Source organism: Chionomys nivalis, chromosome 10 (genome assembly GCF_950005125.1).
Source record: "Chionomys nivalis chromosome 10, mChiNiv1.1, whole genome shotgun sequence".
Taxonomy (NCBI): domain Eukaryota; kingdom Metazoa; phylum Chordata; class Mammalia; order Rodentia; family Cricetidae; genus Chionomys; species Chionomys nivalis.
Genome location: NC_080095.1, coordinates 78,167,963 through 78,191,876, shown reverse-complemented (window position 1 = coordinate 78,191,876; position 23,914 = coordinate 78,167,963). Strand labels below are relative to the sequence as shown.

Here is a 23,914-nt window from a genome sequence, read left to right as displayed (position 1 = left end):
CAGTCCCACATCTCTGAGCTCCAGCTCTCTGAAAGATTAAGTATGTTTAGTTCTCCTCCTCTTTCTTCTTCTTCCTCACTCCTCCTCTTTGCTCCCATTCCTCTTCCTCCTCCCCTTCTTCCCCATTCTTCTTCTTATTAGGTATTTAAAAGTTTTTTTTTGTTGTTGTTTTTTTTTTAAGTGGGGCATTGTTGGTCCTTGTAGATGAACATATGGGAAACAGTTGAGACACATCATCAAGAACCACAAATGCAGATACAAACAACTTGATTGGCCCTTTTTTTGTGATGACATATTTTGAAAAAGTTTAGTTTTAGTTGCTATAAAGAACAGTCCAGTATTAGGATAGACTCGAACACATCCCATTTTATGAAACCACCAGTGTAGGTGTCTCTTCTAAGGATATGCCCACAGGATATTTGGAGGGACTAAGGAACGTTGCATATGTATAATGTACACCTCCAATCAACTTACCTGTTGAATTTTTTGTAAAATAGCAGGATTCTCATGATATAATAGAATTCAGAGCATAATGTAAACAACTTAACCTTTAAGTCAGCTATGCCAAAGCTGATCACTTTTTAATATATGGAATATCATTCTGAATCTATTTCTGAAATAAAAATATTAATACTGAGGACAGCAGAAATTCTGATACCATTGTGTTGTGGAACATTTGTTTAACTTTGCAAAGATATTTATGTATTTGTTTAACTATGTTGTTTTACCTTGCCTGCCTGAGGTATCTAATTGGTCTAATAAAAAGTTAAATGCCTAATAGCAAAGGAGGAGGTATAGATAAGACTTCAGGGCAGGGAGAGTAAATAGGAGGAGAAATTTAGGCTTGGATGGAAGAAGGAAAGAGAAAGAAAGAAAGAAAGAAAGAAAGAAAGAAAGAAAGATGCCAGAGAGATGCCAAAGGGCAGCCAAACATATGTGCAAGAAGCAGAAAAGCAGGGCATAGAGAATGAAAGAAAGGTAACAAGGCCTGAAGCAAAATGTAGATAAATGGAAGCAGGTTAAGTTAAAGGATAATTCTTGGACAAGCCGAAGCTAAAGTATCTTCCTAGTTAATAATATGCCTCCATGCCTTTATTTGGGAGATGATTGGCAGCCCAAGAAGATTCCAAATACACCACTGGAGAATTTGACATATCAAAAAGTCAAGTTCCTTTTAGAACTGAATTTTTACCTTTATCTTTGATCAGCTTACACAGTAAACAGATTAGAATTTTCAAGTTCTTCAACAAAAATTTTCCTTTAAATAAAGCAATGAGCATTGAGAGAAACCAAAAGTAGGCATGAAAACACCAGGGAGGAACTATTTAGAACATCTGTAAATTCTTATTTCAGTATGATCTCGAACACTGCAGATGCAAGATGCTGCCCCTGCTAATGTCCCCAACAGTGAGACAGAGGGCAGGACAGGACAGGGCAAGAAGCAAGTTTGTGAGACAACAATTCTCTTGGTCATCCAAAGAACAAGACAAAGAATAAGTCTCTTTAATATATAATACAAATATATAAATATTATATATAATTACATTTAGACACAATATAAATTAAAAACATAATTTAAAATATGCAATACTTTATAGCCCTTTTTTACCCTAAATCCTTTACATCTCCCTGAGTTATGATGATAAGGTATAGTAAGTCAGGAGGTTTCGATGTCAAATCTTCTTGCCTTTCATTTGGCATGCCCTTCATGATTCTGAGAGCTATCTCTCACAGCCGTCCTTTTGGTTAGGTTGAATAATTTATTAAGTATATAGTAAGAAGAATTAAAAGAATGAATGCCAATAGTGGTTAAGTAGATTGAAAACTGAGTCCCCGTGGCTGAGCTTGCCAGACTGACTTCCTGCTTCTCTTTCCCTATCGTGGGCATTTTTATGTCATGGAATAAATAGGAGTAACTTCTGGTGAACTTCTCAAGAACACAATATCCTATTCTTGGGTCATTTGCTGTTCTCTCTTCTAGGGTACAGGATTAAGGGGAGCATCGTTTCTCAAGACAGCAATGTGCCTGGGAGGACTCATTGAAACAAACATTTTAGGGTTTGAAAAGGGAGAAAACGCAACTCCATTTCCAGTCATCTTTGGAATAGTGTGTATATTTCACAGAGTCAGTATCTGGGTCAATATTTTGAAATTTTAAGTTCTTTAAAAATATGTGCGTGGATCCAGGAGAATGTCTCAGAAATTAACATCCTTGCTGCCAAGGCAGAAACCCTGAGCTTAGTTCCTGGATCTCACATTTTAGAAAGAGACAACTGACCCCACAAGGTGTCTTCAGACCATACACGTACCATGATATAAATGCAGAGAAACACACACACACACTTCAGTATGTTCAGCCACACTAAAAATTTTATGTGGGTACTGAGGATTTGAACTCAGGTTCTTCTCTGTGCACACCATGTACTCTTTTCACTGAACCATTTTCCTGACCACAAATTATGTCTTTTTTTTTTTCCAGAATCAATAGACTGGTTTCTACCAAAGATTGTGTCTGTTTCTACATGTACAGAAAGCTGAAAATTGTGTTCAGAAACTAACTTCAAACTTGAGCATTTTGCATTGTTCTAAAAAGGATGTTATTAGCAGCGTGACTGAAGTATGCAACACTGTTGCCAGAATGTCTGATGTCTCACTAAACGTTTTGCAGCCCACATAAGAACTTAAAAAAAAAACAAAACTGTCATCCTCTGAACTAGTGTGGGCTTATTTTTTAATAATGTAGGGATTCAAAACAGTAACTCATAGTTCTATTTCACTAAATGTTTTGATTTAACACATGTAATGACTGCACTTAATTCTATTGCCCACAGAAGTGAATTTGCATCAACAAAAGACTTTAAATTGGTATGTTAAATATTATTTTAGAACAGTTTATATTACATTCTTTTTCTTTGTTCAGAAAAGAAGCTGAAGGCAACTAGATGAAAAGTAAAATAATACTGAAGAAACTTGGTGATAATCTGTAATTCTGGTTATGAAAGAACTAAATTGCAGAGGTCATTGCAAGACTTACAGCAATGATGATAATAAGAGCATGTTTATTGTTCTGCACCAGATACTACACTTAGCAAAAGCATAAAGACAAAATAATAATTTTTCCCTTGTTTATCAGTACCCAAAACCTTAGTAAACATGGGAACCATAGCATGGTATCTGTTGATAAAAGAAGACTAGACAACCAATGTAGTCTATTAATTATATGTTATTCATAAAAACTACAAATGCATTTAAAATGTTATGTAGACTTATTATTAATAGTTGAATATACCATCCCTTCTTATAACAGCTGTGTCTACTATCTAACAGATAAAACCACTGCCCTTGACACATGCATGGACACACACACATATACACACACACACAAGAAATGTCTAGGTGGGTATGGCAATCCCCTTATATTCCAGAGAAGAAGGAGAACACAGAGGACAAAGTGGCCAACTAGACTAGCCAAATTGGTGAACACTGGAGACAAGTAGGAGACTCTTACTCAATATATCAGGAGGGAAGCAATGTAAAAGGAGATGATCTCAACTTCAAGTCTTCACAAACATGAAAGCACACAGATATACACACACATGCTTGTGACCCTCCCCACAAATGTACATGAATACAAATATTGATTATGGATATGTTACATATGCATACACATAACACACATATTTTAGTTTTTTTTCTCATTGAAAAGTTACTTTTTAGTAAAAAAGAATCCTACAATAAGCAATTTACAGATTCACGGCAATCTCCATCAAAATCCCCCACCTTCACATACTTTAAAAGCACAGTGTTCAGCTTCATATAGAAACACACACACACAGACACACGCACACACACACAGAAATAAGAAAAAAATGATAGCTAAATAAATCCTGAACGATAAAATAACAGCTGGTGGTCTCACCATTACTGACTTCAATTGTACTAGAAAGCTACAGTTAAGAAAAACAACATGATATTGGCATAAAAACAGACATGTTGATCAATGGAATCAGATTGAAGACCTAGAAATTTGCTAGGACAATGGTAGGAAGTGGCAATGGGTTAACCATGGGAGTAACCTCCCAATATCTATCTTATTTGACTTAAGGCACATTTTGCCATATGTGACACTGCTTGGATGACAAAGAATCAGAGTCTAAATAGCTCAGAGACCTAGAGTAAAAATTAATAATACTCGTGTATAAAAGAAAAGTAACAAGGAAACAGTTTCCTGTGTTAATCTGCAACACCTTATTCAGCCATCATCAGAGAGGCTTCCTATAGCAACAGATGGAAACAAATAGAGAAATACACAGTCAGACATTATGCAGAAAGATAGATCTTGCGATACAGAACTCTAAATGAGATGTCTCCATCTAATTTCTCCCTGCAGGGCTCAGGGAACCCATGGAAGAGAAGGCAGAAAGAGAAGGGGAGATGGAGGGAATGTAAGACATCAGGAGAACAAAGCTCCCCTAAAACAACTGAGCAAACCTCATTCGAACTCAGAGAGAGTATAGCAGTAGCAGCAAGGCTATAAGCCTCTGTACCAAGTCCTCTGCATATCTATGAGAGTTCCCAGTTAGCACTTGTATGGGATTCCTGAGTGTAAATGAGTGGGTCTCTGACTCTTGTAGAATTCTCTTGCAGCTCTTTTATTTTTCTCTTGGGTTGTCTTGTCCAACTTCAATATAATGAGTTTTGTTTTATCTTACCATATTTTATTTTATGTTTTGTTGTTAACTGTTTGAAGCTGGTCCTTTTCTAATGAGAGACAGAAAAGAAATGTGTCTACATTGGAAAGGAGATAGAAGGGAATAGGAATCATTGGAGGAGGGGAAACTTATTCAGATTATGTCATATGAGAAATGATACTATGGTTAATAAAATGGGAGAAAGAAAATACAAAAACTAAAATATTAAAAAAAAGTGAGATAAGGCAAAAGACAGGGGGAATGTTCTTCCACTGTCTCATGATGAAAACTACATCAATTATTATGTATGTGGGAAACTATAACTTGATCAGTTGTTTACTGTTAAGTTTTCTAGACTTATTGAACTATATAGTCACCTGTATTCTTTCATTTTGCAGCAATACAAATTTTTTCTGATAAAAAAAAATAGCTCCAAAGATGATGGGGTGGGGTTTTGTGGTGGGGTGTAGAAAGATGTCATTTTATTTCTATTTAGTAAAATAAAATATTTTTTTCACACAATGTATTCTGATTCCAGCTTACCCTCCCCCAACTGCTCCCATTTCCCCCCTACCTCTCCTACCATACAGATCCATAGCCTTTCTGTCTCTCCTTAGAAAACAAAAAGGCATCTAAGGAACACTAAAACAAAATAAGATAAAACAAAAACAGACAAATTGGGACCTAACAGAACAAACAAAACAGCCAAGAAATAAAGCACAAGAAACTCATTTTATAGACTCAGGGAAATAATGGTTCTTACAGACTGGAATCTCACAAAAACACAAACCTGAAAATAAAAAGTCATAATGTATCATTATATATATATATATATATATATATATATATATATATATATATATATATATATATAAGATTATACACATACATGTATTTGTAAAGAACTTGTAAGCTAAAATGGCAAACAAACAAAAAAAACACAAAACAATAATAAAAACTAACACCTTCCCTAATTCATCATTATGAAGAAGAAATTTCTGTCTCTGTTGACCCAATGCTTTATGTCTTTTTTGCTGTTGTTATATACAACAAAAGCTAGAGTTGACATTAACAGAAAGAAAGGAGCGTTCCTTATGAGATCTCATAGAAAGAAATTCAGAAAATTAGCTCAATTAAATAACAACCATGTGTGATTATTTTATAATACACCACAGTCCATACTGAACAGCCTGTACAGAGAACACAAGCATGTATCTAGACAGTTAACTAAACGGTGTTGGTGAAAGTTTTCAAGGTTTGGAGGATTTGTTCTATCTCATGTTAAGTTTCAATGTGTAGAAGACTCTCTGGAAAAGTGCAGTTTCAATCTTGGAAAAACTGAGTCTAAGAACAAGAAAAAAATAAAGTTTAAGTTCCAAACTAGATTGTAAGGTCAAGCTAAGGTCACAGGTGATCTTCATGCTAAGACATTTATACTAGAGTTTGAAAATTAGCAAAGGTAGGGGCTTATTAGGAGAGAAGTTTTCCTAATATGAATTCCTTTCTTCAATTGCCCAGGGCTAATATCATACTTGTGCCTATTTTGAGAAAGCAAAATAACATGAATTAATAGTTCAGCTTTTAATGTATCACACTTCCTCCCTATTAGGAATGACATAATGTAAACAGAATGTCAAGTTATTAAAATCTGACACATGTAATTTGAACAACATTTATAAATTATTGCTGAATGTGTTACTTAATCCATGATCAAAAAAAACCCTGCAATCTCACAAAGAACGATATTCCAGAATGAGATCTTCAATGCAGGTCCATGCCTTGCTGACTGCACAACCTGGTTTGCATCTGACTTTATGAGCAAGAAGTAGATTTGCCCACTGATTGTAGCTCCTTATCACTTGCAAAGGATGAATTTGGAATAAGGTTTGTAAAAGTATATAATCTAATCTCTGTACTAGCATATGTTTCTGACAAGATACTTGTTGAAGCAATCAATTTCATTTCTGCAAAGTTAAGACTGAGTTCATCGAAAATAATTCTAGCTTTGCTAGTTTTTAATGGTATTGATAGGTACTGAAAGTTAAGCTCGCAGGCAAGACCCACACCAGTCTTATGACTCCTTACTCTCAGCTAAATCTTTCTGTTTATTTAATTTCATAACTTTAAGTTTATAATAAAATTGAAAATTGTGCATAAAAGGTAAATTCCTATTTCTTTCCTAACAATTTGTAGATCAGTGTCTGAGATGACAGCAAATCAAATCTGATAACAGACAGAAAATGCTAGTAGAATACTTACCAAAAGAAAAACTCAGGAAGATGTACAGACTTCAAGCAAATAGACACTATGCTGCGGGCTGTGTTCCTGCCACCTCAGCTCCTGGTTGCCTGGTTAGCTTATGCCCCGAAATAACAACACACAAACCATTCAGACAGCTTTTATCAATACCATTTAAGTGTTTCGTGACAGGACCTCTTAATGAGCTGCAAGGTTTTGCAGCTAAAGCTGAGTCAGGAAGCCTCTCTTAGATGAAAGTGCTTGCTTGCCTCTAGCAAGCAGAGCAGACCCAAGAAATTGCTGCCCCACGTTGGGCGCCATTTTGTAGTGTGAAGCTGCGGGTTGTGTTCCTGCCGCCCCAGCTCCTAGTCACCTGGCTAGCTTATGCCCCAAAATAACGACACACAAACTGTATTCTTTTAAACACTGCTTGGCCCATTATATCTATCCTCTTCTCGGCTAACTCCTGCACCTGGACTAGCCCATTTCTAATAATGTGTGTAGCACCCCAAGGTACGCTTACCAGGAAGATTCTAGCCTATGTCCATCCTGGGTCAGAGCTTCATCGCATCTGCCTCTGAGAGGAGCTGCCCTGCATCTGAGCTCACTTGCTCTTCCTCCCAGCATTCTGTTCTGTTTACTCCACCTACCTATGTTCTAACCTATGAGGGCCAAGCAGTTTCTTTTTTAATTAACCAATGACTTTCCTCCATCATCGGGTGTGTTAAATACCAGCCTAAGTACCCCCTCAGGGCTCAAAATTGGATGTCTATGAGAGGCAAGGATTTGAGGGTAAAAAATTAACTCAAATACATTACCTATGCATGTTCTTTATTGTTTGTGCGAGGGGAAAAAGTGAAGATAGATGGGCGTAGAGTAGAAGAAAAAGAAGAAGAAGAAGAGTAGGAGTAAGTGCTGATTTCCACAGGTTTCTAGTTTTCACAGATATAGTTGGAAAATTCCACAGGCAATGACAATGATAATATGCATATCAAAATCACAAAAAAGGGCAGGTAGAACCTGACAAAGCTGTATTCTGGAACAGGTGACCCAACCCAGGAAAGAGCTAGTATTCAAGGTGAAGTGCCTGATATGCTAAGTCATTAAATAGTTACTAAACATCCCTGAATCCTGGATTCACCCATTCTCCTCATCTAATCTCTTTTGTGATGACCAGCTTTGAGGACACCCAGATTTGTTTGTTAGCCAAGGTGGGGCATGCTGCTTTCCTGTTCAGTGCCTGTCTTCTGTAGAAATTTCTATGTGATCTATTAGCAGGTATTTTGTTGGACTGACCCTATGTAAATTTGACTGTTAGAACAAAGACTGAATGTTATTGATCTAAGGCTTCATGGTATGGAGGAATGGAGGAAGGTCACTCTATCGCCTGTGTACAAGTTACACTGCTAAGGTGTTCTGGGAATGAATCCCTTTTCTAAAGGAAGAATCGTGGCCTCACAAGGATTTTACAGATATGACAGTGACTTTTCCAAAAGAAAAGTTTTCCTGCAGCTCTGCAAAATAGGTTGTTCCATATGGATGTGTACATATGTATACACTTCCTGTGGATCTGCCCATTGGTCTGTCATCTGTACATTCACTGTATAGTCTTGTGGATTCCAACAAAAAACATCCCCAGAGGACTTTAACAGCAAATATTCAAGCAACCCAGTTATAATGGTCAAAATATTTAAATAGATATTTCTATCATAAATATGTAAATGATCAAAGACTCACAAGGTTCCTCAGTTATTAAAGTACTTGCAAATATGAGAATCTTTACTCAGTTCTAAGACTTGGTATTAAGGTTAAGTAAACAAGAAAAGGTCCATTCGTGGGGCAGTGAGGGGTTATAATATCAGGGGTGTTGTGGGATATTTGTAGATTATGTGAAGATATAATGCTGTTAGTGTTTTAATAAAGAGTTGAAAGATCAATAACTAAATAGTAATTATAGGTAGGACTTCCAGGCAGAGAGAGAGAAAGTACAAGATGAGCAGGGGCATGCAAGATACCACCAAGACACAGAATGGGTAGGATACACAGAAGGGGAGAGAGGTAAAAGCCATATGGTAGAATGTAGATTAATACAAATATGAGTTAATTTAAGTTATAAGAGCTAGTGGGACAAGCCTAAGGCTGAGCTTCCGTGATTAATAACAAGTCTTTGTGTCATTATTTGTGAGCTAGTGGTCAAAAGGCAAGTCCAATTAAACTGGGAAAGCAAAGACAGAAGCATCGCTGGGGAAGGCAGACAGCCTAGCCAACTTAGCAAACTTCAAGCCAAATAAAGGAACTTGTCTGACAGAACAGAGTGGATGACTCCTGAGGAATGACATGTGCACCTGCCCATTTTGCATCTCTCTACACATAAACAGTCCCACAGATGCAAACACACACATGTGCACATGAAAATATGCACATCATTCATTCATTTGCAAATGACTAAATAGATACATAAGAAAAATATTGCCCAACTACAAATGATTAGGAAAGTGAGATTTGAAAATAACAGGTGTTGAATCTGAATAGATGTTTGGAGATTACACCCTTTACTTATTGCTGTGAGACTATACAATCCTACTGCTATTGTGAAAATCCTCAAGTCAGTTTCTCAGATTGTCAGACATGGAATGACTGAGCAAGTCTTCTTTTACCAAAGGGAATTGAAACATGGTTTCTCTAAAGCTAACATGTTTTGTGTTGCAGCATTTTTCACATTAGTACAAATGATTAAAATGTGAAATATGTGCATTTGCTGATTTAAAAAGTCAATGTACAGTGGAGTAGCAGCCAGGTGAAGAAAGGAATGTGCTGCACATGGACAGAGCCTGAAGACACTAAGATAGTGGATTAAACCAGACAGAGAAGCAGTGTATGATGAGATGTCATTCCCCTCCCCCAAACCATGCTCACAACAGGCAAATCCACAGAGAGAAAAAGCAGGTTAATTGGGAAGGGGCTGGGGAGGAGAAAGAGGAATCAAAGATGTCATAGTTCCTGCTCATGCTGGTGGGAGTGTTGTGGCCTTAGAGGTTGTGCTGGCTGCAGATCGTGATGGAAAGCACAAAAACTGCAAAAGTGCTGCACTGCACACTCTGACTTCTGTCCCCAGCACACAAACCCACATCAGTTACAGGACAAAGGAAGGAAGCCATACATTTCAGGAGAAACAAAACATATGCGGAGCTCCTCATGGCCCCTAACAGGATGTGTCAAAGATTTATGGAAGGTGTTTGTATTTTTAAGGAAAAATATATCTTATCTATTTGCTAGCAGTTCATGATCACCAAGTCTCAGGAAAGAATGAGGGTTATACTAAAATGCTAGAAAACAGTTACTCATGTTCTCTTCCATAACAAAATCCTGAAAAATTCCATTTCTCACATTCCAAATTCATATTTTTTACTCTCTATTATATAAATAACATGGAACATTTATGAAGTTTTTCTTTGTCTTCTGTTATGCTTCTCCTACTTAAGTGAATAATAAATTTCTAATGGCTGGATCAGAAATCATAATTTATGAGAGGGTTGTATGGGAGAAAATTTAATAACATTATTTATCAGCTTCTGAAAGTATTTAATACAAGGTTATTTATCACTTCTCATTGTGAAAGGCTCCAGTGGATTATTAGTTTTGGTCACACAAAACCTGATTCATTTGAGTGTTCAAAACAGCATTATTTAGATTAATTCAAACCCAGAAAAAAAATCAAATGAATATTTGCTGATCAAAATGTCATATGGGCATAGAATTTTTTTCCAGCAGTTAAAAAGTGTCATAATCCACAGCAGTGATATGAGAGCTGTAGGCTGAAGTTTGTAGGTTTATTATATTTAATAAGATAGCACATGATCAACATACAGCAAGGAAACAAAAATCTCTTCACTTATCTGCTACTTACTCATATATAATAGAGAGATGTTGACCTGAATCTCGAAGAATATACTCAACCAAAGAAAATATTATTTTTGTCCCTTTCATGACATTCCCATTATCTTTGGTGCCTGCATGGACTTTGACACTGGGGTGTATTACCATGATAGAATGCTTGTCTAGTTTGTGCAGGGACCCGGGTTACTTCCTCAGCTTCCCCATCCAATCAAAAGACATTTCATGTGTCGATTTTAAAACTGAGTTTCCATTGATGATTATTTATATCCTATATATTTGTTTCTGAAGTGAACTACAAAAACCATATTTGACTTATGAAAATGTTGTTTTGTTTTCTTCCCTTCTTTTTTTTTCTTCTTGTCATTGTAGATTCTACGAAGAAATTAAAGGATGTGCTTGAAGAATTCCATGGTAATGGCGTGCTTGCCAAATATAATCCTGAAGGGGTAAAGCTTCTTTTTTTTCTTTATCAGTTTAATTGGTGTGCTTGCTGGGTGAATTTTCTTCATGGAAAATTCTAGACAAATATGTATATGTGTGTTTATATAAATGCACACATACATATGCTTCTGTATATATATTTATATATATATACATATATACACTTACATGTATATATCTCACATACCATAAACCATTTAGCACATTCCAAACAATAAAGTCCATAATAAATTGGTATTCTGGAAGTCCATTAATTATAGTATATTTTTATACATTTATCGATGAAAATACTTTTAGTGTGTGTGTACTTGAAAAAATGCATATCATTAAATATATTGAGGCTTTTTCTAGAATTTAGAAAACAGAAATATAGAAGAAAGAAAGATACTCTTGTTTCTCTTCCTATGACCTGAAGCTTTTAATCCAAGACAGACATGAAGGGGCAGGGAGCAATCCCTTACAGGAAATGATCCTAAAAGAACACTCTTGAGGTGGATGCGACCCTGATGTCTTATGGAGCCATCCAAAGGATAATTAAAATTCCCTTTTATCCTCTATATTTTTTGTTTATAAGAATTTTCCTTATCCATCAATACATTTTAAATGCCATGTTTTATAGAGTTAATCTCCAAATTATATGTTAAGTAATTCTCCGATTATATCAGCTGAAATGTTGTAGTTTGAAGGTCTGATCAAAATTACTCTTAGATCATTTGTTGTCTCACCAACTGAGATTTGAGTATAGGCGAATAAAACAAACAGATCTTTGCAAAAAATGTCGAAATATGTCATCAATATAGATTTGCTTGCATAGTGAAACATGACTTTTTGGTTTTGCATATATACAAGAACATAATTCCTACTTATCTTTCAAGATCTTTCCTCTGTGGAATATGTAGTCCAATGTCTAAATTACAACCTCAGAATTTTCACAAAGTTTTATATTCACATCTGTACCTCACCATGTAGCTCATGTTCTCGAACTTGCAAACTCTTTCCCCAGTTATCCACATGTAAAGAATGCATACATGCATTACCACATATACCTTCACTTCATGTTTTCTTATTTTCTTGAAATTGTGACACTTAATTATACATTTTAAATGTAACCCAGGCTTACTTTCTTCTCTTAAAAAATGTGATTTCTAACGATGGAAACTGTCAGTGGTTTCGATGCCATTTCGTCTATTCTGTGCTAAGAAAAAACACAGGTGTTTCTGTGTTTCCCTGACATATATATTTTTTAATGTTGCAGAGTAAATAAGATAAAACTTATGGATGGATATATAAAAGAGAAAATCTCAAAGTCCAAGAAAATAGATAAGGGGAAGGAAAGAAGACAACATTACTGAATTGCTGTCAAACTATAAATGTTATTAATAGTCATTGATCCAGTGATCCCTGAAAATACACATTCTTGTACATATACTTGAAATATTTATCCTCTCTGAACATAGTACCTGGTCATCAATTGACTTAGAACTTGTATATAGCGATATTATTTGCACCTTAGTCCTTTACTCTTAGGGATTTCTTGTATAAAGTTCTCCAAAGCTCTCTTTATTACTATTCTCTATTTCAGGATGATTAAAGGTCACCACAGGATTTAGAGGAGTAATTACCGGATGTGTTACTAAATACAAATAATATCAGACTTTTCAATAATGTGCTACCCTCGGCAAATATGCAAATTTTTGAATGCATTAAGATAATAATAGTTGAAAAACAGAAAAGTAGTTCTCATTAAGACCCACTAACAACTCTAAATTAAGAGTAAGAAGAATAAAGCTACTCTCTAAACTAAATATTAATAAGAAATTCCCTTTAAGAGGAAAAAATTAAAGCTAATATCACACTTTAAGAGGAGTTCTGTGTTTTATGAAAGCCACTAGAAAATAATTAGGAATACCTGTCTTTGACAAGGAAACCACTCAAGATTTTTTTCCTCGAGCTTTCATCTGTTTTATTAAATATTAAACCAACATATGAAACAATTCCTAGTCTCAAATCACAGTGGAAGTTATTACTTTGTCTTGGCTGGTCAGATTGCTTCAAAGTTATCTAGCATGATTAACTATTTATAAGTGTTAATTTATATAAAAAAATAGGAAGGTGTTTAACAAAGCTTAGTGTTAGAACGGATAATAGATCCCTTATTTTAAAATAAGTATAATTTTCAATACTTCCATGAAATGTATTTTTAGATTGAAGGCAAAGCAAAAAGCCCTTGAGCTTCACTTACTTCTGTAAATGAAGTTATTAAAATTCATTTTTGTTATAGTTGGCTAAAACTTTTAATATAAAAGTTTATATTGGAAACTTTTATCCAAAAAATGTGATCTATTTAGAGTTATTTTAATAGTAAATAAATGTTAGACAAAAGTATGGACAGAATCAATTATAATTAATTTTTATATTTAAAATCATTTGATAAAATCATTTCTATAAAAATTATGCAAGGAAAATCTAAATAAAAGTTTTAAATATTGTCTAAAAATTAAAATCTTAAAGTCTTGATGTTCTTTAATAAAAGTAATGTTTTAAAATAAATTTATTTTCAGCAAGGTATAATGATGATGCTTCTCTTGAAAATAGTGAACGTTGGTATATGAGAAAATTCAGCTTGTTTTTGCATGTTTGATTTTTTTGTTTGGTTTTTCTTAGCTGTCAAATTTGATTACAAAATATTTCAGTCTTTTAAGGCATGGAATTTAAGTTTATATGTTTTACTAATGAAAAGAAACATTGTAAGAGAGGAATAAATAAACTCTAATATATGTTTATATACATATCTTTATCATCCTCTCTGGAAGGTTTTAATTATAATTTGTTTTATTCATTATATTTGATTCACTTCAATAGGAACTATGGCCACACATAAAGACTGGCCTAGCTCAATTTTTTTGTTACTTCAGACTTAGAGAGGCGTACTTAAAGCATGGATTGTTGCCTGCCTCCTCTTTGTTCTACATGCTCCTTGAGTGTTTCTGGGGTTGGGCTCATGATTTGTTTTCCTGACACTTTCCCAGTGTTATGTTGATGTTATTGTCTCGCAACAACCCTTTGAGACTCATTTACACAGGGACCATTTTAAATTCAATACATAATCTTTAACTTTTAGTGAAAATATCAGCAAAACAAGTAAATTCTCTTACATTAACTCATGTATTCTTTCTTTCCCTGCATGCACAGAAACAAGATATTCTTAACCAAGTAAGACATTTTCTTTTCTATTGAAATCTGTCTTCTTATTTGAACTATGAATTCCTTGCCCATGCCACTAATCTATACCTATATACTAACTAGGCCCTCAGAGCATACTGGATCATCATATATATCATCAACAATACATAAAGTTATAACTGAAAAATAGAATCTTTCCCAATTAATATCACTAGTAGAGATCTCATACTTTGGCAGGAGGAAACCGTGATCGAAGTGTGGATCATGATTTTAGAGACTCTAGGGTTTAATTTTCTGATACTGTATAACCAAACATATCAGCTTCAGGTAAGTTAAATTATTTAAAATTTAGTTAGTTTATTAGTTTACAGTGTATAATTTGAAAACTAAATCTAAATATAGTAGTAAGGATTATATTTTATATTATGTTTCATTTTGTCTACAATTCTGTGCTAACTTTGTGGAGGAAACAGAGTTAAAGAGCTACTGATATTTCTTTCCCGGGAGAAAGATAAGCAATCCATTGCTTCAATTTTGTGGCAGTGAATTCAATTCTGAAAACAAAGCTCTGTTAGTCGTGCCGTGAAGAGCACAGAATCTCTGTACTTCTTTGAGCACTCTAAGTATTCCCGACTCAGAAGAAAGACTTTGGGAACAGCATAATTTTACTCAGAACTCCTCAATCACACACCAAAGCTGTATAGAGGATGTCTAACTTCTTTAACCCCAACCAACGAGGCATTCTTACATTTCTCAAAGATTTATTTCTTCACATTCAATTTAAACAAAATATAATATTATCGTCCTTTCTGACATGCAGCCTGTCTATTTATGCATGCTAACAGAACCAGAAGGCATGCTATGTGCTTCTCAGCCAGGACATTCCCTCATGCAGTACTGAGACATCAGTATCGATCGCTTGCAATTGCTCCATCACCCACACCTGCCAGATGCCAGGTCAGTCTGTATGCCAGGAACACAAGTGCACTTTGACTCAGCACTTCGGCCCCTTTTCCTTGCCAGCATCAATACAGTTGCCCTGAAGCCAGGTTGGAGCTTCGAATACACAGCAGCAGACTGGATAATGCACTGTCTGAAACAGTCTGTCTGCTTCACTCTGTCTGCTTCACTTAATATGGTTGATTTATCCTTAGAATATTTGAATCTCATTTTGATACATGGGCTCATGTTTAAATGCCAGATACTAGAAGAATTTATCTAGTGAAAGAAAGAATTCTGATGCAGAGTTTTGAGATGGTATTTATATAGGCACTTATGAGACTGACTATTTATATCTCAATGTAATTAAATTGATATGAACAATTTTTTGGAGATTTCTAAATTTTACTCTCAGAATCAAGGTTCTGAATTTACTAAGATTCACTACCTTACCTCTGGAAGCATTGAAAATTTGAGAATGAACCATCTGCTATGCCCATGTATCAAGATGTGGCAAGCTTAGTAGCTATAAAAATCCTCATAAATGCTATTGAAACAAGAGAAATAAGCTGTAGATGAATATGTGTAATTTAGAAAACAAAATTGTATTAATTGTGATAGTTACTTTCTCAACAATTAGAATTGAAAGTAAGCTTGAATGGATTTGTAACTTTTCTTACACTAATAATAAGAGTTCATGTGTAGATTTTAAATAGTCTAAAAGCTAATGTTTCACCTGTCATTTCTTTAATGACACTCATTAGACAGGAGTTATAAGCCCTGTTAGGGTAAATAATGCCTTTGGAATATTTAAATGACCTATTTGCTCATTTTCAAAATATATTTTTAATGCTGCCTTGAAACACTGATTATTTTGGAATTTTGTCTGATTTTTAATTTTATGTTACCATCACTAGGAATAGCACTTTTCGAAAACCACTGAAGACACTAGCAGAAAGTTCATCTAAGTATTTTGGTGGGAAGTATTGGCATATCTAAACTTTTTTAAAGAATTTTTAGGTAATTTTAATAGTTATAGAAAAGTATAAATAGTATTTTTTCAACGAATGAGGTAAAGTTTTCACTTGTAAATATATTTCCAAAGGTAGCATGCCCAACTGTCTTGTGTGGAAGAGCAGACACCAGTTACTGACCCTGTGTGTGATGGCAATGCAGCCGTGCTGAAAGAGTCCAGAGAATTAGAGTGTGTGACATGTCCACACTCCAACACAGTAGGGCACATTGGGGAGTCAATGAAACAAAACAGACACAGGCATCTTCAAATTGTGCAATTGAGCACTCACTCACCATTACTTTTATACTTTTTCATTTATATCTCTTACTTCTGAAACATCAGGCTTATTTACATATACCTATTGGTTTTATCATAAATACTGGTTGCAAAGCAGATAAAAGAGATTAGTAATTCTAGCATTAGGGAGGTGGAAATGGGAAGATCAGGAGTTCAAGGGTCTCAACTACATAGTAAGTTTCAGGATAGCCTTGAATACCTGCAATACTTTGTAAAGAAAAATGGGGGAGGGAGAGGGAATGGGAGGTGGTGGCGGGGAAGAGGCAGAAATCTTTAATAATTAAAGAAATTAATTAATAAAAAAATAAAATAAAAAAATAATAATTAATGAATAAATAAATCTAAAAGATTGCCAAGCATCTTGCAGGATGTGCAAACACTGAAAATATGTTCATAAAAGTTTATTCTTCTCATTGAAGTTGGTAAAACTTTTAGGTTCATGGTGCTTACTAGAAGCCTTGATAGCAAGCAGTTTCATGCACTTTAAAAAGCTTGTTTGTCTTTTAGCAAAGTTAGCACTTACCTCTTTATTTTGTGAGGATTCCATCAATATAAAAGACATGTCATATACGTAGTATTTTTGTTATATATAATTAGTAGTCCCTTAAGCCTGTAATGTTATGGGGACTTTGTGAGCAAAGAATCCACATGGTCAAATATAATAATAAACAGGATGGGTTAGTGTGTTTTGAATTCATACCAACCTGGCAACAGCATCGAAGAAATCTGTGTTCTTTAGAGATTTTCTGTGATTGCTCTAATTAGTCCATGACTGCTTCATAAAATAAAAATGTTAAAAATAATTTTAAAATTTAAGCCTCATGTGTGTTAGAATAAATAGTCAACTTTAAATATTCAAGTCTCATGCTGTTTGTTCCATTCATGTTTCAGTATAATTCAGTACATTATAAATGTACTGATACATTTTAAAAGTTTGAATTTTCCAAAACTAATGACACTAGTAGAACTCACATATAAATTAGAAATTTCCCCACTATTAGATGTTGCAAAATTATGTAAATTAAGTGTATCATACACTTATCATTAAAATCTTATGATTTAAGCATGATTTCAGAAGATATTTGAAACTGTTTTATAAAAAATGTTATAGGTAACTCAGAAAATAATGGAAAAATATTTATTTCATGATTGGGAATTGGTAACATTGAATCAGATAATTTTTGTCTATAAAATCATTTGGGTTTCACAACATCGTATCATATATAACATCAGTAGTTCAGTAGAAAGATTTGCCCCCAAGTATACTGTGAGGGGGACAGGAAACAGTGTACTGTGAGGGTGACAGGAAACAGGGTACTGTGAAGGTAACAGGAAATAGTGGACTGTGAGGGGGACAGGAAACAGTGGATTGTGAGGGAGACAGGAAACAGTGGACTGTGAGGGTGTCAGGAAACAGTGTACCGTGAGGGTGACGGGAACACCTTCACCTCTTTCACAATCTCTTTAATTGTAGATTTTATGCCATCCTCTCCCAGAATTCACTGAAGAACAGCACTCTCCATTCTTCAACCTGCAATGGTCCTCTTTTAAAACGTGTGATAGCAGTGAGATGGGGACCTTTCTCTGACACCTTGCTGGGTTTTGGGAACCTGTTCTTCATGCTGGATGACCACGCCTAACCTCTCTCCACGGGAAGGAGCTTGGTCCTACCTCAACTTGGTGTGCCCTGCTTTGTTCAAGCTCATGGGAGACCTGCCCCTACCTGAACGGAGACAGATGGGGAGAGGCTGGGGAGAGGGGTAGATGGGACTCAGGGGGAAGGAACGGCAGGAGAGGAGGGAAGAAGGAAGAAAGGGGAAACAATGGTCAGTATGTAAAATATATGAAAAAGTTAATTAAATAAAATTTAAAGAAGTGAGATATTTTGAGAAATTTTACTCTCTGAACTGGGTAATTTGAAAGTATTGTCTGATTACAGAACCAAATGAAAAAGCGAAGCTTTGATTTAGGAGGAGACAGTCAATTTTATAATTTTTAGCCAACAAATAGACAAATTAATAAGCAAAATAACCCATGTATTTCCAAGATATAACTACCTTTTATTTACAGTTTTTATGATTTTTTATTTTAATTTATTTTTTAAAACTTCATTTTTAAAATGTTGTTTTTATTATATGTGGTTTCTTTTATTTTATTGACTTTATTGAGCTCTACATTACAATGAATATATCTAAGGTTTTCTTCAGACAATAACTGTGAAGTATTGATATCATACATAATTTTATGAAGGAATTACTAATAACAAAGGTAAAAGATAATTTTAATTACTTGAGATTACACCAATAAAAAATACAAATAATATATGCACACACACACATAACTTATTCGAGTCATTATCCATACTTGAAAGTTTTATGTTTTTGGTGATGTCTTAAAAAGGTAACAGTTTATTTTAAGTTTACCCAAAATAATAACATGACATCACTAAGCTCATGATGAATAACAAAATAGGAGATATATATTCTCTCTCACTTTTCTCAAGATATTACCAGAAAAACAAGATGGGAAATCTTCCATTTAAAAAGAAATAGTTTGGAGGAAACGAACAATCAACCACCAGGTTTTCCTGACTTTTAGTTTCATCTCAGTGTCCTAACTCACTTTGGTGAGGGAAAGTCCCACGGCTGCTGGCTCTGGGAGGCTGATCTTCCCCTGCACACTGTTGCTCCTCGCTGACCTGATTTTATTCTGGCTTCTTCTCTGTAAGTCTTTAGGCTTCTCAACTGATTGGTGCAATTCCCTAAGGCTTTTCTTGTTCTCCAACTGTACCTGTCTCCTGAAAACACTGCTTTAACACGTTTTTCAGTCACAGGATTATTAGCTACATGCTTTTGTCCCGAGGGCCCACAGTTGTGTCAGTTGCTCTGCAGCATCCATCTTACCCGTTGTCCTTTGCTGCAAGAAGGCATGCTCACTGGGGACCCCTGTGTAGTCCATATGAAGCTTGAAGGAGAGACTAGCTTCCTTCAGTAGCTTTTCAAGTGGACTTGGGGCTCTTGCTCTGAAATGACTGCTTTCCAATGACTATGGATTTGAGAAGGGTGAAAGACCTTACAATATGCTCCATTAGAGGTTTGTTTGTAAAGTTATGGACTATTTAATCAATTGATGTTGGTTTTGATTTGAAATGCTTACTGATCACTTTTAAATGATCACCACTATCATGAAGAAAAGGGGATAGTTGCATCATTCTGTGTGTTTGCTATATAAAAATGTGACTCCATATTAACTTCTTCACAGTAAATATCTGAGCTACTCAACACAAATCTGTGAGTTTGGAAATAACAGACCCAGTGGATGTGGGGGAAAGAAAACTTCAAAGGGTAAAATTTGATGTCACATGGCTGCTGTGAAGATAGAAACATCTAAATAGAAATCGTGTTATCTTTGCTCTACACTATCAAAGGGGAGATACATACCTGCCACTGCCAATGATAGCGTAGAACCACCAAGCCTCGGATAACAATACTTAGATAGTAAACATTTCTGTTGCTCATGACTTGAACATGGTCTTACTATCTCACTGGGTCTGACATCACAGATTTAAACTTGTTTTTCAGACCATAGATTTTGAAGGCTTCAAGCTGTTCATGAAGACCTTCCTGGAAGCAGAACTTCCTGACGATTTCACAGCGCATCTTTTCATGTCATTCAGCAACAAATTCCCCCATTCCAGCCCAAATGTCAAGACCAAGCCCGCCCTTCTTTCAGGGGGTAAGTATGTTTTCTTAGAGTAGGTCTTGTGAAAGAGATGTGAGTATCACACCATCAAAAAAAGAATCTTACACTGAAGATTGTCTGTGTATCTGCAGTAGAATCCATACTTGACATTGACTTTTAAAATATCTCTAGTATAATAAACAATACAGAAAATAGTATCAAATGACTTACCATTTCAAGTGGAAGTCTATGTTTCTGTAATGGTACTAAGAGGCATTTTCAACAAGTTTGGGGAAAACTAATGACCAGACAGCTATAAATAACTGTATGTTGAAAAATATAATGAAAAAGAAACCTATGCATAAGAAATATATAATATGTAAAATCAACTGTGACATTTATCAACATATATTTAGATTCAGAACTGTGAGTTTAAAACTTTTTGTTTTTTCTTATATTTTAGCAGCATAGATATAATTGGTTCTTTGACCATGTGCAGCTTTTAATGGATGCTTTGTGCATTAGCAGTTATCGCTCATTAGCCCAATCAGGAAGACAGATATTTCACTGTTTCCCCAAGAATATAACACATGAATTTGCTTAGTAGGTGATAGAGAACGGAAAAAAAAGATAGCAGACAAAAATGAGGATGCTGCAGCAATAAGCAGCCTGTATAGTCCTTAGGTTGGAGGAGCCAAAACTATCATCCTGCAGCTGGGACACAGCTCTGAGGTAAGAGAGTGTGTTTGGGTGATTTAGTCCAGGGTCTTCTGCATAGGACAACTTCCTTGGCAGCTTCCTGAGATCAGAAGTTCAGTGGGATCATTAGCAGACTTGAATCTCAAAATCCTTCTGAGTGTGTACAAGAGCAGCTGTACTTTACCGGTCATCTAGCCGGAGGCTCACCGTGACTCAGTTAGTAGTACCTCAAGTTGGAGATGGAAAACCTCTGCTACCCAAACCCTCTATTGTGGAATGCAATGTGAAGGCAATTATTGCAGCAAGAAGCTAACCTTATCCTTGCTTCCACAGACTCATCTCTGATAGTGCGCCCCTTTAGATATAAAGGATGTCCAGTTTGCAAGTTGCAATGCAGTTGTAAAAGGTCTTAGAAATACTCTAATTCAAGAAACAAATTTATGTGAGTGATATGTATTAATATTTGTTGATGAGGCATTCTAGATGTTAAAAAATGAGCCAAATCACATGATAACAAAATAACTCAATTTAAAAATAATTGCTATCTTTAAAAGCAAAACCAAAGTGATTTTTGAAGTATAATATCTTTTCCCCTGTTGAAACTTTTGTGTATGACTTCCTGTTTGCAGGTGGATACTCACATCTACATCTGTTTATATGTGTGTGCTGTATCATGTGGTCTCTTACACATTTCAGCGTGTTTTTCCAAGAATGGGAGAATGAAAAAAAAAAAAAAACACTTAGTGTCACTATGAAAATCATTCAAACATTTCAAATCTCTAAAGGCTCTTAGAGTCATCAGGAGAGTTGGCAGTCTGGACTGCCAGCCACTGCACCATGGACTGCACTGTGGGGCAATGAGGGGAAGAAGGTAGTGTAGAGACAAGCAGTAATGCAGTGTAATCCCTGCACTCTGAAATACAAAGTTAAAAATCACATAGGTGGTAGAGCCATCAACAGATCATGGGTCAAGGCCATCTGCCAATTGCCCTGCACCTCGACAGCTTGTGCTGCTTCCCCACAAAAGGCAGTACTAATCTTTTCAAGAAGAATCACGTATGGTGCCGGCTTTCTAAAATCAAGCATCCATGGGATGATGCCCCACACTATGTGAAACAGGCGTTCTTGTCTTCATTGCCTTCTTACGGCATGTTTAGCCATTAGAGTATCACCCCATTTATAACAGCTCGAGCAAGCTCTCCATGCTTGCCCTTGCTTCTTTGTAACTCTTCATAAAACTGTATGACCTTCTAGAATGAGCATTTTTAGAAGAGACAGTTTCTATTTTGATCTGCAAGTAAAATTCACCCCTGCAACACTGTCCTTGGGTTCCAAGGAAACAAAATACATGTTTATCTGTATTCTACAAATATATTTACCTACATTAAACATGGGAAATAGGGAATGTTTCTAATGACTTAAAGTGGTTTTATAAAGAATTCTAATCTCAAACATCCTATTTCCCCAACGTCATACATTAGTACAAAATAGGAATGCAAAGATTAATAGGAACAACAATCAAATTAGACTTCAAAATACAGACAAATCAACATTAGTCAGACTGTACCTCACTTGGGTTGACTTCATATCCTCTGTAGATCTCCTTGAAACAAAGATGTGCTGCTTAAATCCCATACAGCAATAATAAATCAATCCAAGTTCTTTTTCAAAGCATAGCTCCTCACTGAAGTATTGAGTGTCCACTGTCCCTCCTATGACCACTTCTATCCATTTTTACTGAAACACATTTGATAGTTTTTTTTTTCCTGAAGAACAAGGAACAATGGACACCATATAGAAGTGCAGGGGTTGGGTATCACTGACTCTGAAATTGAAAACATAAATCTTTCTATTTCTAAGAAACTACTTTAGAACAGTCTGCTATCCATACAGAATATAGTTGAATTTGGAAAACCTCAGGTTACTTCTGAAAGAAAGTTTCTGTAATGACTACAATCACCCTCATGGGACTCCACTTTACTTTATTAAAACGTCAGCAGAAATAAGATATTCTGTGTGTGAACTGAAAAATAAGAACTCCTCAATAAAATAAAAATGAAAAAAGGAATAAAGGTACGATCACCAATGTACTGTATTCAAGTATGGTACATATAAAAAACAAAGCATCCAATTTTCTTTGCATAAAGATGTTAACTATCGTGTACAGTAACAATGTTTTTTAATATAAATTTACATGACCTGGATACACTTTCTCAATGAATGCCTAGTAATCTTTGTGGCATTTTGTGATATAAAGAAATTAGTTTTGTGAAAATCTTCATTGCAATCTAATCCATGTTATTTATTGATAGTTATCATTGTTTTTGATAGGTGGAGGCCCTCCTAAGGTGGTTGGGTAGCTCTCTCCTGTCACCTTTACTTCCTCAAAGTGTCAGGTGCTAGGTGAGCCACTGCAATAACCAATTTCTGATTTCACTTCCATTATAAGAAAATTTCTGAATTACAGACATTACACCATTCTCACAAACATTTTAACCCATCTGTTACTGAAAATGACTCTCAGATCCTCAGTTTTACTGTGATCTCTATTGCAGCCACTACAGCTTTAGTACTGAGAGAAATATTATAAAAATGAGTATTGCTAACCTGCAGATATGTATAAGTTTATTCAATTCTGAGATAGATAAATAAAGTTATTATTTAGGCAATGGAATGTTAGTGCAAAAAGAAAGAATTAACTCATAAAAAGACACAGAGGAAATTAAACTACATGTTATTACATGAAAGAAGCTTGCTCGAAAAGCTAACTATCATACAATTCCTGCTAAATGATACCCAGTTATTATGCTCTAAAATATTTAAATGGAAACAT

At 35.2% G+C, this 23,914-nt stretch overlaps 1 protein-coding gene across 11 annotated transcripts in view; it reads left to right on the top strand.

Moving 5' to 3' along the window:
* Positions 1–23,914, top strand: part of Dgkb (diacylglycerol kinase beta) — a 592,477-nt gene that overhangs the window by 138,138 nt on the left and 430,425 nt on the right. For 7 of the 11 annotated variants that reach the window (XM_057782585.1, XM_057782592.1, XM_057782584.1 and 4 more), the window contains 3 exons: positions 11,196–11,272; positions 14,460–14,480; positions 20,283–20,436. In XM_057782585.1, coding sequence (XP_057638568.1) covers positions 11,196–11,272; positions 14,460–14,480; positions 20,283–20,436 — 252 coding nt within the window. Of the gene's footprint in view, positions 1–11,195; positions 11,273–14,459; positions 14,481–19,957; positions 20,046–20,282; positions 20,437–23,914 lie in introns of those variants that run through there. The other 4 variants (XM_057782593.1, XM_057782590.1, XM_057782591.1 and 1 more) reach the window with 2 other exon arrangements.